Source organism: Rhyacophila brunnea, unplaced genomic scaffold, assembly GCF_057557595.1.
Source record: "Rhyacophila brunnea isolate RB1 unplaced genomic scaffold, BYU_Rbru_1.0 scaffold_4, whole genome shotgun sequence".
NCBI classification, from domain to species: domain Eukaryota; kingdom Metazoa; phylum Arthropoda; class Insecta; order Trichoptera; family Rhyacophilidae; genus Rhyacophila; species Rhyacophila brunnea.
The window spans coordinates 8,338,643-8,351,382 of NW_028233068.1; the positions used below are offsets into that span (position 1 = coordinate 8,338,643).

Genomic DNA, 12,740 nt, shown 5'->3' on the forward strand with positions numbered 1-12,740 from the left:
CAAAAATAGTGCACACTTTTTTAGTCATACTTATTTGTTTTCGTTGAATTACGAATACATATTACAGACGGTGTAACCACGATGGCCGCGCGGCTTAAGCGTCGGCCTGTAGCGTCATGGTCGCAGGTTCGAATCCTGGGTCTGGCAAGTTTGTTTTCAATTTATGTATGAGTCAGAGTATGGACCTAATGGGTTGAGTAAGTGGCTAACATCCATTTCTCGTAAAAACAAAATCTGTTAATACAAACCTCCACTCTGTGAGGCCCATAAGATGATCTTATTATATCGTCGGATTAGTTAGTTAGTGTCATTAAGCCATTCCTTAACCTAACCATAATAGATAAAAAATATTCTTCTTTATATAATATCTAAAATGGGATAATTTTAGATATATTATAGATAAATATTTTTAGACTATTTAATTATCTATTATGGCTTGGTCATCCAAATGGTCAGAATGTTTTCTAAAACCTTCCAATAAATCTTTTCCATGCTTTGCAAACAGCCCTCCATTATCTTAAAGAGCCACCACAATATAATTATAATACTCATTATAATTTAATCAATAATTAGTTTTTAAGTGCATAATGTGAATGTCCACTCTGTGGAGGCCCATATGATCCTATTAGGCTTGGACATGGTCGGAAATGTGAATGACAGCATTCATTAATTATTGTTTTGTTCATTTGTTATCAACTTCAAAATAACATTTTTTAAATTGGAATTGCGCAGAAGACCCATGTGCATTTCAAAATTTACCCGCCATTCCACTTTTGGCTATGAATGTGCTTTTGATGAAAATAAGGTTGGGAGCCCCTCCCTGCTAAAGCATAGCTTTTCTGTAAACCAATTAGATTCCAGCATCAACATTATTAAATACCATTTGTAGGATGTATTTGACATATCGTCGCTTAAGAAACAACACCGCGGAAGTCAATTAATTAAAATTTTCAGGGGAAACAAAAAACGTCTCAAAAAATTGAAAATTGATACCTTTTAACTTATTTTTTTTGTGTTTAGTTAAAAAAATGTTTTTTTAACTAAACACAAAACTTCCGCGGTGTTGTTTCTTAAGCGACGATATGGTGGTGAGGCTTATAATTATAAAAGAAGGATGGCTGTGCTTTCTGGAGTTGCGATTCCTATTGTGATTTTGATATGCTCCACATAAGAGCAAAGGTAGAACAGAAGAAGAAACTCACCTTAAACAGTAGATCCTTCGTTCCGTTGAATGGCGAGAACATCATTAAGTCAATGAGCTTGACGGAAGCGGTGTTGTAACCGAACCATACGTCCAGCTCTTGAAGTAGCAGCTGCAGACTTAGGTCATCATCCCATACTCTGTAAATATAAAAAAAATGTTTAGTTTTGTGCTTACGAATAATTTAAATAAATCATTTTTTTTATTCAACAATTTACGAATGTCTTGGCGGAATCAAGGTAGCTATTATTGTAACCTTGATTCACACCACAAAAATGAGTCAACAATATTTATGAAATTTGATAGATGCTTCAGTCAGATGACTCAATTTAGTATTAGATAATTTCATCGTAAATAGATAAGGTGCATGTGGGAAGCGCATTGGCCAGTATCCAATAGACGCGAGTTCGACTCCCGCCCTGTTTCCAAATTATTGAATTGCATTCTTAAATATTTCGCATTAATCGTTGAATTCGTTGGAGTCCTGCATATTGATGAGTTAGTGGAGTGTTTCCCAATCAGTGTACTGTGAAAATAACTCAGGTGTGTGGCAAATTTTTTTCGAAAACTATAATAAGTGCTAATATGTTATTATTTCTAGCAAAACTTTGTAATCTAATAATTTTGGTGTGGTTTGTTACTTTATGACAGTCCTGCCATAAATTGCAAGAAACACAGAGTATTTATTAGATGACAAACTTTAACTTAATGTATTATTTATTATGATAGACCTATTGAAAATAACATAATTCTTTAATGCGTATTTAAGTTCATCTCATATTTCTCCATAATCGAGGTTTTAAACTTGTTACAACCTCTCCCAGAAAGTAACCTACTTCCCATTATTGTTGTGTTCCCTGCAATAACCTATCGATATTTACCTGTATACACTTCGGAAATATGAAATATTAGTTTAGCACGTTGATGATGTATTACCTCCTGGAGACGACTTCGCTGTCAATAGTGACAGATAGCGCACAAGCATCGTCAACTTGGAATCCCGTATTCATGGCGAGTGATCCGTTTCTGCAAAGCACTCTGAAGTCTGACGGTGACAATGAAAGATTCTTTGCCTTCTCTATAACATAACACAAGTAATCAGTATAATTTTTGTAAGATACGTTTATTAATCTTTCTAGAGATAGACGGTGTGGAATTTCATTATAGGAGCCGATCCTAGGATGTGCGGCGTTTGAAAAGTTGTTGAAAAAAACCTTTTGAGCCTAAACATCTGCAAGTTATTTCATATGGTAGGAGAAAACGTGGTTTACCTTCACTTACAGATTCATTTCTATAAAATTTTATATTCTATTATGAAGTGAATTATTTATTTTCTTCTTTGAGTAAAGAACTATTAATTCTAAGTTACATTTTTAATACATAAGAACCTCGATTATACTGATTGGAGATGAATAATTTCCGGATAACAATATATCCGGATAATCGAAAAAATATTAAAACATCTAAATTCTAATCGATTTAAGTCTTTAGTTTAAGTTTAAGTTTAAGGCTATCAGCTGGGGCACGGTCTAAAACGACCGTGATTACGCGACGCGAAGATTGTGCAAACTACGCGTGCAGAACAAAACATAATTTGTCATAAAAACTCAACATGCGTACATTTAATGTCATGTTTATTGTTCTATTAGTAATAATAATAATATATTCATTGACATGTTTTCTTTTTCAAGTAAATGGGTAACGTTTGTTAGTCATCTTTACACGATTTAAGAATTCATAACCCCGACGCCATCACAAAACAAATTGACGTGTTCACAGCTCGACTTTCGCTCTCCGATTGGCAGCGAATCCGAAATTTCGTCGTACCTATAGTTGAAAGTTATTTTCCGTTTCACTGAAGTATGCTCATAAGAATAACCCTTTTAACCGGATGCATGCAAGGCCAGCCATAGAGAATGATAGAGAATGAGGGTGTATACATGGGTCGGTTGTTTTAAATAAATTAATATATTGTACACAATATACTGCCATCTGTTGTAAACATGCTGACATTCTTAACCGATATACAATAATTAGTCTTTATTATACTTTTAATATATTTCTAAATAATAACCAACTTGTACCGATTTTTTTCCTTTAGTAGCCTGGTTGATATAACTCCCTTAAATCGAGAGTCAACTGTATTATTTCATCTTATTAATAAATTATAGCAACTCTATTTCAATCGATTTTTTTTATTTGCCTACAATCCAATGTGAATCTAAAATACCTTCAAGACGTTTCTCGATAGATACTTTTTTCGAGTAATCGATGTTAGTCTTAGTTACTTGCTTAATCTATTAGTCGGTCCACTGGATCCAAACACATTTTGAAAAACAACAAGTGAATTTGGCAGATGCAGGATTAGACCCCGCAACCCACGACTTTATTATCGGACACAATTCGCTCAAATTTATAAAACATATTCAATAAAACATTTTATAATATTACCGTCCAAATACTGCACCTCCAAAAAGGCGACGTGTGAATCAGGTTCACTGAGGCATCGCAGAGCTCCGGTTGTACCGTAGAATTTGTTGCTGTAGTCTGCAGCGCATACTAAAATCAAGATCATATTCTGTCAGCCTAATTGAATTTTTGATATCGATTTTCGATATCTTGGTGATATTACTTCTAGTATATTCTATGTAATATTTTTCTTCTAAAAAGATGTTTTTACACAATATTTTTCATAAATAATAACATTCAATAATAATATTATTTTGGAGTAACCAGATAAAACAGAACATGATATGACAAGACATGAATAAACAGAACATGAAGAAACAGAACAGCGATTAAAAGAACTATAACAATTACTTACTACGTACTATGAAAAATCAGAGCAGAATATGTACATAGCTAAATTTTCGTTTTTTATCTTCACAGAATTATTAAGCTCCAAACATTTTGAACATATTAGATTGATTAAAACGAGATATAGCTTGCCGGCAACACTGAGTTGAGTCCCGTTTAATTGAGGCTTTCCAGCGATTAGGAGTGCACAAACTATATAATTTGATTTATTACGGCGTATAGAAAACCTGTGTTATTAAAAATCTATCTAACATAAATAGAGACATGACAATTTCAACACCCATTAAATGCTATATTTTTACTCTGTCCTGAATTTTCAGAGTTCTGTTATGTTACCATTCTTTTACTTCATGTTCTGTATATTATGTTCTGTTTATACATGGAACCATATTTTGGAAAAAAATTCTAGATTTTTTTTGTACCTAATGGAACTTAAAGCCGACATCCGACTCCAATATGGGTGGTGAGCTTTACCAATGAATCTATCAATATAATGGCTAATCATGCAGAAATTTTCTAACTGGGCATTTGAAAAGTTATTACAAATTCTGTTAATATTGGTCAATGTCTTTTTAAATTTTAAATCAATGTTTTAATAATACTAGATAAGTAACTTTGTTTTAGTTTTTTTAATAGACATGAGGTTGTTCCAAATTGTGTATTTTGTATAAAGAATTTGGCATTCTTAAATTTTGTGTATTATTTATTATTTATTTATTATTAACACGGAAACACATTAGAAGAAATCTTGAAAAAATATAGGTGCCTGGCGGAACTCAATTCTGAATCCATCGGATTCCGGATAATACTGCTTTACCACCTGCACCATATGTAATTACAATGAAATTAGCTAATAGCCTTTCGACTGAAGATTTATCAAATATTGTTAATATTGGCGCCTAACTTTTATGGTTTGAGTCAGGGTACCTACCAATAATAGGTATTCACCTCAATTCCTTTGATTTTTCTGATGTGTGTATGTCTGAGGTGTTACCTACTGAATGTATGATCATTGATCAATATAGAATGTTATATTCTTAAATCTTGTGAATCATTTGTTGAATGAAAAATTAAACTGATGATTATTATTTTTGTTTTGATATTTATTATAAATAATATAAGTACTTACAACTAAATATCATTTAGATGTTTTCACTAACATACAATTAGCAATTATTTGTCATTTGTACAAATAAAACCATTTTTTTTATATGTAGTTGGTTATTTTCCCACGAAAGTAACAAAAAGCAGTTAAAATAAAAATACATCTCACCATCGGCACCATTGGCGCCATCGTTAATTTGGCCGACGATTCCTTGTTCGTTTCCGCCCCTGGGAGAGAATCCTCTGCAGGCATCGCACAGTTTGGCTGGGTTGGCCACCTTGGAGGGGAAATGGTGAGGGTCTTTGGCACCCGGTGCGCACGCTGCTCGGAAGAACTCCGCCACTTGGTGTGCGTAGTCGCACTCCTTGCTGCTGAGGATCTTACGCTCGTGTGCAGCTCGAAGGAACGCCACCCAAGCTAAAATAACATTATTGTAATGTCCTCCTTCGAGTGTCCAGACCCATGTCTCAAATCCAGAAGTGTTGTTACATTTTTTTAAAAGTGTTGATTGCCACCTCAATAATTCTGATATCTCATGGTCTGGGCTTCATTCTTCATGTAAATGGCAACCAAGATATTTTACATAATATTATAGGAATATAGAATACAGTTTCCATCACACTTCTAGATTCTAGAATAGAAGGAGTTATTTTATCAATCCTTTTTTGTTAATACATTTCAGAAAATTACGGTTTTCTCTGAAATAGTTATTTCTCAGTATTTCATAACAGTAAAAATATTTGATTACTTTCTCAGTAATTAAACTCATTAACTCAGGGAAAATTTAGTGCCACTAACATTAATTGAACTAAAAATGCTGACTGCGGTAACAATTAAAATATTTACCGCCATGTAAACTGTTTTTCTTGAAAAATATGTAACCTATAATAATTAATGACTCACTAAACGTGAGCTATGCAGTCACTTTTCATTATCCACCTTTGTTTTCTATTCAACAATAATATCCTGCCTCTCATGTGCCTGAGAGATATTAGTATCCATTAATGAATTTTGACAATGAATTTGTACTAAAAATATGCACATTAAAAATCAAAAATAGTTGTAAACTTACCGATGCCCCCAAATTCGGGGAAGCATACATTCTTGTCTTTCAAGTTTTCAAACCTGGTGATACTGTCTTTGGTTTTTTCCTTTATCAAGCCGATGACGTGTGATGATAAAGTTTTCGTAGTCTCGCAGTAGATAGTTGAGGATAGATCATAATATCTGTGAAAGAATCAGACAATATAGGTCATCAAATAATCAAACTGCTGAACAAATTAATTCTAGTAGGTCTATGTTAAATTACACATTATCGACTAAACTATTGGATGATTGTTTTTAATTACCATTATTATTCTGCCTGTGTCCATTCATAGACCAACCATTAAATGATGTCTGTAGACGCCTTAGAGATACATTTCTGTAATTTACACTACATTTATAGATTAAGAATCATCAAAAACACATTAGAGCAGTGATTGCCAAATGGTCGCATGCGAGTTACCAGTAGCTCGCGGCGGCATTTTCGGTAGCTCGCGTTGGATATTCTATCATATTATTGTATTGTCTGTATGGCCTTTCGCCCCAATAGAAAAGTATCCAATTTTAGTTTGAATTGCGCTCAAAATGAAGGCATTGTTTTGTTCTACCTGGTTATGTGAATCAACGTTTCCCATTATAATGGTAGTTAAAAGTAAATATAGAAACAGAGTAACAGATGTACATCTTGATAATTGTATTCGGATGGGAGTAACAAGGTATTCAACGAGAATTGAAAAGATTGTGGAGGAAAGTGAATGCCATTTTTTTACTTTTACTCAAACTTATTTCAATATATTTTTCAAATACTATTTTGTTTATCAATGAATTAAAGTACCTACGCATTTTATGTTTTATTGGAAGCCCGATGTCCTAATTTATTTGAAGTAATATTATATATGATACGAAATTTAATAATATAATATTATGTATGGTACAAACGATAAAGGACGATGATAAAAAAAAAATTGTAAAGAAGGAATATGTATAAGTAGCTCACCAGACAATTTAAATTTCTGAAAGTAGCTCACATCCTTATTGAGTTTGGAGACCACTGCATTAGAGTGTAGGGTTGCTATGTAACTGGCATTTATAATAAACTGAAACAGTGTTTTTGATAGGAAATCTACCTAAGTAAGTAACTTTTTATTGCAATATCTTTGCTCAGGCGCCATTCATAACTCTTGAGAAGCCTTGCCGACTTTCGCTTTCACGTTTATTAAAAATTCATTATTAACCAATGATTTGATCTCTTACTTGCGAGCCAAATATCCTAGATTAGAATCCACACTGAGGAAGTCGGCTCCGCCATCTTTGATGATCTTGATGCAGTCCACCTCGGAGGCGGCCGGCTTGCACTCAAACTCAGGAGTGATTCCGACGGTGAGGGCGGCGGCTGACAGCCACGCACACTTGGACTGCTCTGCATCACTCGTTGTGCACCAGCGAAGAGTTTTATGACACGGATTAGATTCGTGGACGGGTAGTGGACGACCTGAAATATTTGTTAGTTTTAAGGAAAATTGTACAGTTATTAGAGCCAGATGTTTAGTCACATTTAATTGCCAAATACCGCTGGGCGCCTGATATCGGCTGTTGAGTGAATGGCGACACACCAAATAGTGCCGAAAATGAGAAACATAAATGACAGCTGTCAGAAAAGTCAGGCGTATTGTGATTTCAGGCAAGTAACTTCAGTGTAATATTTTGTTTGAATTTCAATCGAAATCGTGCTCGCTTATATAATTTATATAATGTACTAAATTTTATGTTGTCTTCATCTTAATAAAACTGCTATTTGAGATAATCTGGCTGTATAAGAATGATGCTTCTTGCGCTGATGAAACTAATAAATAAATTAATTAATTAGTTAACTAATTGGAGGGAACAATGCCAAGATTACTACTTATTAAGGCCATGCATTAGTTGAGGCACGGTCTAAAAAGATCGTTGCTAGGCGATGTGCGGATTGCGGGTCGCGGGTGAAAATGACGCCTGTCAAACGAAATATTATTTCTCATATAAATCCAACATACGTCCATTTTATGTTCTGTTTATTATTCTATTAGTATCAATAATAATATATTCATTGACATGTTTGCTTTTTAAAGTAAATGGGTAAAGTTTTTAGTCATCTTTACACGATTTTAGAATTAATTGGCCCGTCGCCATCACCCAGCAAAGTGACGTGCGTCCGACTCCACGTTCTCTCAAGGAATGCGAAGCAAGTACAAATTTTCGTCGCGCGTACAGTTGAACATTATTTGGCGTTTCACTGATGCGTCACCTTAACATCACACAAGTCGTTACCAGTGTAACCGGAATTATTAAACTAACCTCGCGTAACATAATCCGTGGTTGATACAGGCTGATTGATGTATTCCAGAACGAAAGATTTCTCCTTGATGAGAATGGAGTCCAGGGATTCAATCCAGGATGTTGTTCCGTCAGATCTTCCCGCCGGCATCCATTTCCTTAGATCCCCTAAGAGATCATCGGCAATGGGTCTGTAAGATAAGATGTATAGATAAGTTACTGAATGTTTATAATTAATATCTGATTTAAAATTTATGATAAAAATTTAGTTTAAATTTGTGAAGTATGCATAGAAAAATTAATTTATTTAAACTGGTAGTAGGTAAATATTCCATGAGGTGGTGAGGCCAGCTTTGATGTTTTGTTTAAGTGTTTATTTGTATTTTTGTGAATGTTCATTTAAATATTCTAATCAATGATGGTCCATTGTGTAAAAAATTATAATACTAACGTAACGTATTTATTTTAGTGTAACCCTGGCAAATAAACCTCAACATGAGAGTATGGTATAAAAATAAAATAATTTGCAGTGCGAAATCACTTACAACTAATTTAATCATTGGCCTTCCCTTTCACATATTTAGGCTCCTTCCCATATGACATAGACGATGATTTTTGGTTATACAGTCGAACTCGGTTATTACGATCACGGAGATAGCGAGATCTCGGATGTAATGAGGACACATTGGTTGACATTTTAGTTTATGATTTTCTCCATACATTTGTTCACTTTTATAACGAGCTTCTTCTCAGGTATACCAAGCAAAAATATCGTCAAAAATTTTCTTGAAACTGTTAATGTGTCGATCGTTTAAAAACATTTTTGACCTTAAGCAATAAAATCTGACCGGGCAGGATGCCGCCAGGACCGGATTATGTTTAACACACTAGTTAAATGTCTAAGTACCTGATTGGTGTTTTCGCCGACAACATTGAAAAAGTATCCACGTATCTAGTTGAAATTGCATGCAAAAAATCCAAAGCTTGTGAAGTGAGTAGGTACCTATCAGCGTTCATTACAATAAACAACTTCTTTTGTAGTTTTTGAATGCCATGCTTGTTTTGGGGAAAATTCTAATGTGTGTACTTTTGTTCGAATTGCAACATTTTGTGTTATGTGACAGCTCATTTAAAAATACCTATTCTCTGATATCGAGTAACGCTTATAACGAGCAAATTCAGTCGGTCCCATAATCGTCGTAATAACCAAGTTTGACTGTATTTACGAATATAACTTCAAATTGTCTTTTTAATTCTAATATGTAACAATAATGATTCAAAATATTATTAGATGTCTGGCAACATAATATTATATAATATCTACCATTTAGAATTAGAGATTATTATATAGAAAAATACAGGTCAAAACTAAATGCAACTGTCTAATGTAAGTCATACCTATTCTCTGATATAACGAGTAATGCTTATAATGAGCAAATTCAGTTGGTCCTATCTTCCTCGTAATAACCATGTTCGACTGTAATTATATACAGACACATAATCCGTTGTTAACTCTTAATACCTAAATTGTCAACTTATCAACTTCAGCAACACGATTTATAATAATATTGTATTGATGATGAGAAAAGATGAATTATTATTGACGATGAAATATCACAGAGGTACTTACGCTCTTGCGATAATGCTACCCCAAGGCTGCTTAATCCAGGCGCATGGGGCATTTTGACCCAAGGTATCAGCTTTGATTTCTGCTAAAGTTCCATTTTCACAGAGCAGTGAATATTTTTCCATCTCTGCGGTGTTGTCCTTTGAATAAACAAAAAATCATTTATGGTAAATATGGTAAGAGTACCAAATTAAAAAAAATATACGAATAACAAGATGATACTAATATAGATGATATTTGTTATCTAGACCAGTACTTCTCAAACTGGGGGGAGCGGCTCCCCAGGGGGCCATGGATCTCCTGCCAGAGAGCCGCGAAATATGAAAATATATATATTTGAAAAAAAAACATAAAAATGTGATCACTGGACGATACACGATTCACACGATCACAATACTTTATTTATCCGATACGGATAAATAATATCCGTCAATCGCATTAATCATAATTCTTTTTGCGACAATATACCTATGCGAAACAGCATTTTTATCATTACTTGTAATAACAAATAAACACAGTTTGTGTCTTTCAACTGAGACTTTGGAGCAAACCCTGTGAATTAGCATTTCAAACATTGTACTGGGTATTGATTTATTATGTAAAAATGTGCAATCACACCGCTCTCATTAAATTGTTTTTGTAGGCAGGAGCTGTAATAAATTTGAAGTTAATTTTTGCTTTATAAGCAAGTAAATGAAAATAATATGTTCTATTATTCTTAATAAAAATGTATTTAAACTTAAATTAATTAATGGTAAGTAAATAAAGTACTGTTGGTCACCAAAGACTAAATTTTTTGGGGAGCCTTGGATTTTTTTTTTCCTGATTTCGGGGGCCGTGGTATAAAAAAGTTTGAGAAGCACTGATCTATAACACCACCTTGCTAATTTATAAAATGGGTCACTTGATATTAATCCATATTGATATTGTTTCTGTGGCGATTGTGTAGTGGCTAACAAGGGGTGTGTGCGAGCGGGGCAGCCACTTAAGGGCGCAGATTGGGTAGGGGCGCAGGAGTGCTGTTGAATGTGCAAGAATAAAAAGTGTAAGGAATATATCATCCTGAAATGAACAAATTATGTAGAGAATGAACCTTCTTATGATTATGATAAAAAGTATTGTTTTATCGTTAAAAATCTCTCAAATCTCATTGGTGTTTGTTATCTTTAAACAACTATAAAATACAGGCGGTTACCTCTGCCTAACCAAATCATAACAGATAATAAATATTCTTCTACCTATAAAATATTTTAAATTATGTATGATTTAATGGCATAATTTTAGATATGTACGATATAGATCAGGGTTGGCGAATCTTTTTACGTATGGGTGCCAAAATTTCCCATATAATATTTTTCAACTGTCTGACGTGCCGAGCAGTTATGGGAGAAAATAGTTTTCAAAAATTCTATTAAAAAATTGATTATGTTCTAGATCAGAAGACATAGCACACATATAGCTTTATCACTTTTTTTCAATTACACCATACATTTCGGTCCACCAATTTTAAAACTGTCTGCCAGAATTACTATTTCACCAAGTTTTTGTATCTTATTTGGTGCAGTCATTTTTTGTGGCTAGAAATGAAATTGTTTGTTAATGTAATAATCAGTTTGGTTATTTACGCACAAATTGACACTAGAATTGCTCCGATCAGATGAGGCATTCAATCACTACAATGGTCTCAAACATTTTAAATCGATCAAAATTAGAGTTTCCCAGTGCAACATTCCCCGTCGCCTGATGAGGTTAGTGCGATAATATTATATGTGACGCACAAAGTCTAAGGACCGACCTATGCAATTATTTATTTAAATTAAAGGTAATACTTACTCTTGAAGAGTATTTGCCTGCTATTTTTTCTACAATACGATCTGTCATTTATTATTATTGTAGGTATTTTTTCTCTTCAAACGCGTGCCATAGGTACGCCACCACTGATATAGGTAGATGAATATTTTTGACTATTATCTATTATGGCTTGGTTTACGCATGGTTTAATTGAATTTTAGAAACTAACCAATAGTATCTGCAATTTGTAGTCTTTATCTAATGAAAACCACTGATAGGTAGATAGTAAGTGTGGTAATGGTAGCAATTTTTTATTATGTAAGAAGCGCAATTTTTGTTACTGCCCCGGGCGCTAAAACACCTTGTTACGCCCCTGTTACACGTGTTTCTCAAGTACGGTATAAAAGCTCACCATGTGAGCGAAACACATGTCATAGAAACAATATCTATATTTGGTGAATACCAAGTGATAATCAATTTTATAAATTATCATGACTTATCAGTAAGTAAACTCTCTCTCTTGGAAAGTTTGTTAAGTACTTTGATCCAACATAACCTAATCTTTCATGAAGATACTGGATAATATGATAACTTAACTGACATTATTTTTTTTGTCATGTTGCATTGTTACAACAAAACAACAAATGTCCTTTATTGGTCCACAAAGAAGCAACCCTGTCAGCAGTCAGGAATAATGTTCGCGATTAAACCAAACAAAAAACCAAAAAAATGTGGAAAAATGCTCATTATCTACTAGTGTCTTGTATGGTCTTAGAATGTGTATCCACCACAACGAATAAAAGCTATGTGAAATTTGGACAATTGTCCCAATCTTCCAAAAA

At 33.7% G+C, this 12,740-nt stretch overlaps 1 protein-coding gene across 8 annotated transcripts in view; it reads right to left on the reverse strand.

The window, feature by feature from the left end:
- Window positions 1–12,740, reverse strand: part of LOC147066802 (transferrin-like) — a 30,330-nt gene that overhangs the window by 1,640 nt on the left and 15,950 nt on the right. For all 8 annotated transcript variants that reach the window (XM_085954240.1, XM_085954239.1, XM_085954246.1 and 5 more), the window contains exons 8-15: window positions 10,111–10,247; window positions 8,502–8,671; window positions 7,422–7,659; window positions 6,196–6,350; window positions 5,292–5,540; window positions 3,653–3,760; window positions 2,138–2,279; window positions 1,203–1,341 (exon numbers count right to left, since the gene is read on the reverse strand). In XM_085954240.1, coding sequence (XP_085810366.1) covers window positions 1,203–1,341; window positions 2,138–2,279; window positions 3,653–3,760; window positions 5,292–5,540; window positions 6,196–6,350; window positions 7,422–7,659; window positions 8,502–8,671; window positions 10,111–10,247 — 1,338 coding nt within the window. The remainder of the gene's footprint in view (window positions 1–1,202; window positions 1,342–2,137; window positions 2,280–3,652; window positions 3,761–5,291; window positions 5,541–6,195; window positions 6,351–7,421; window positions 7,660–8,501; window positions 8,672–10,110; window positions 10,248–12,740) is intronic.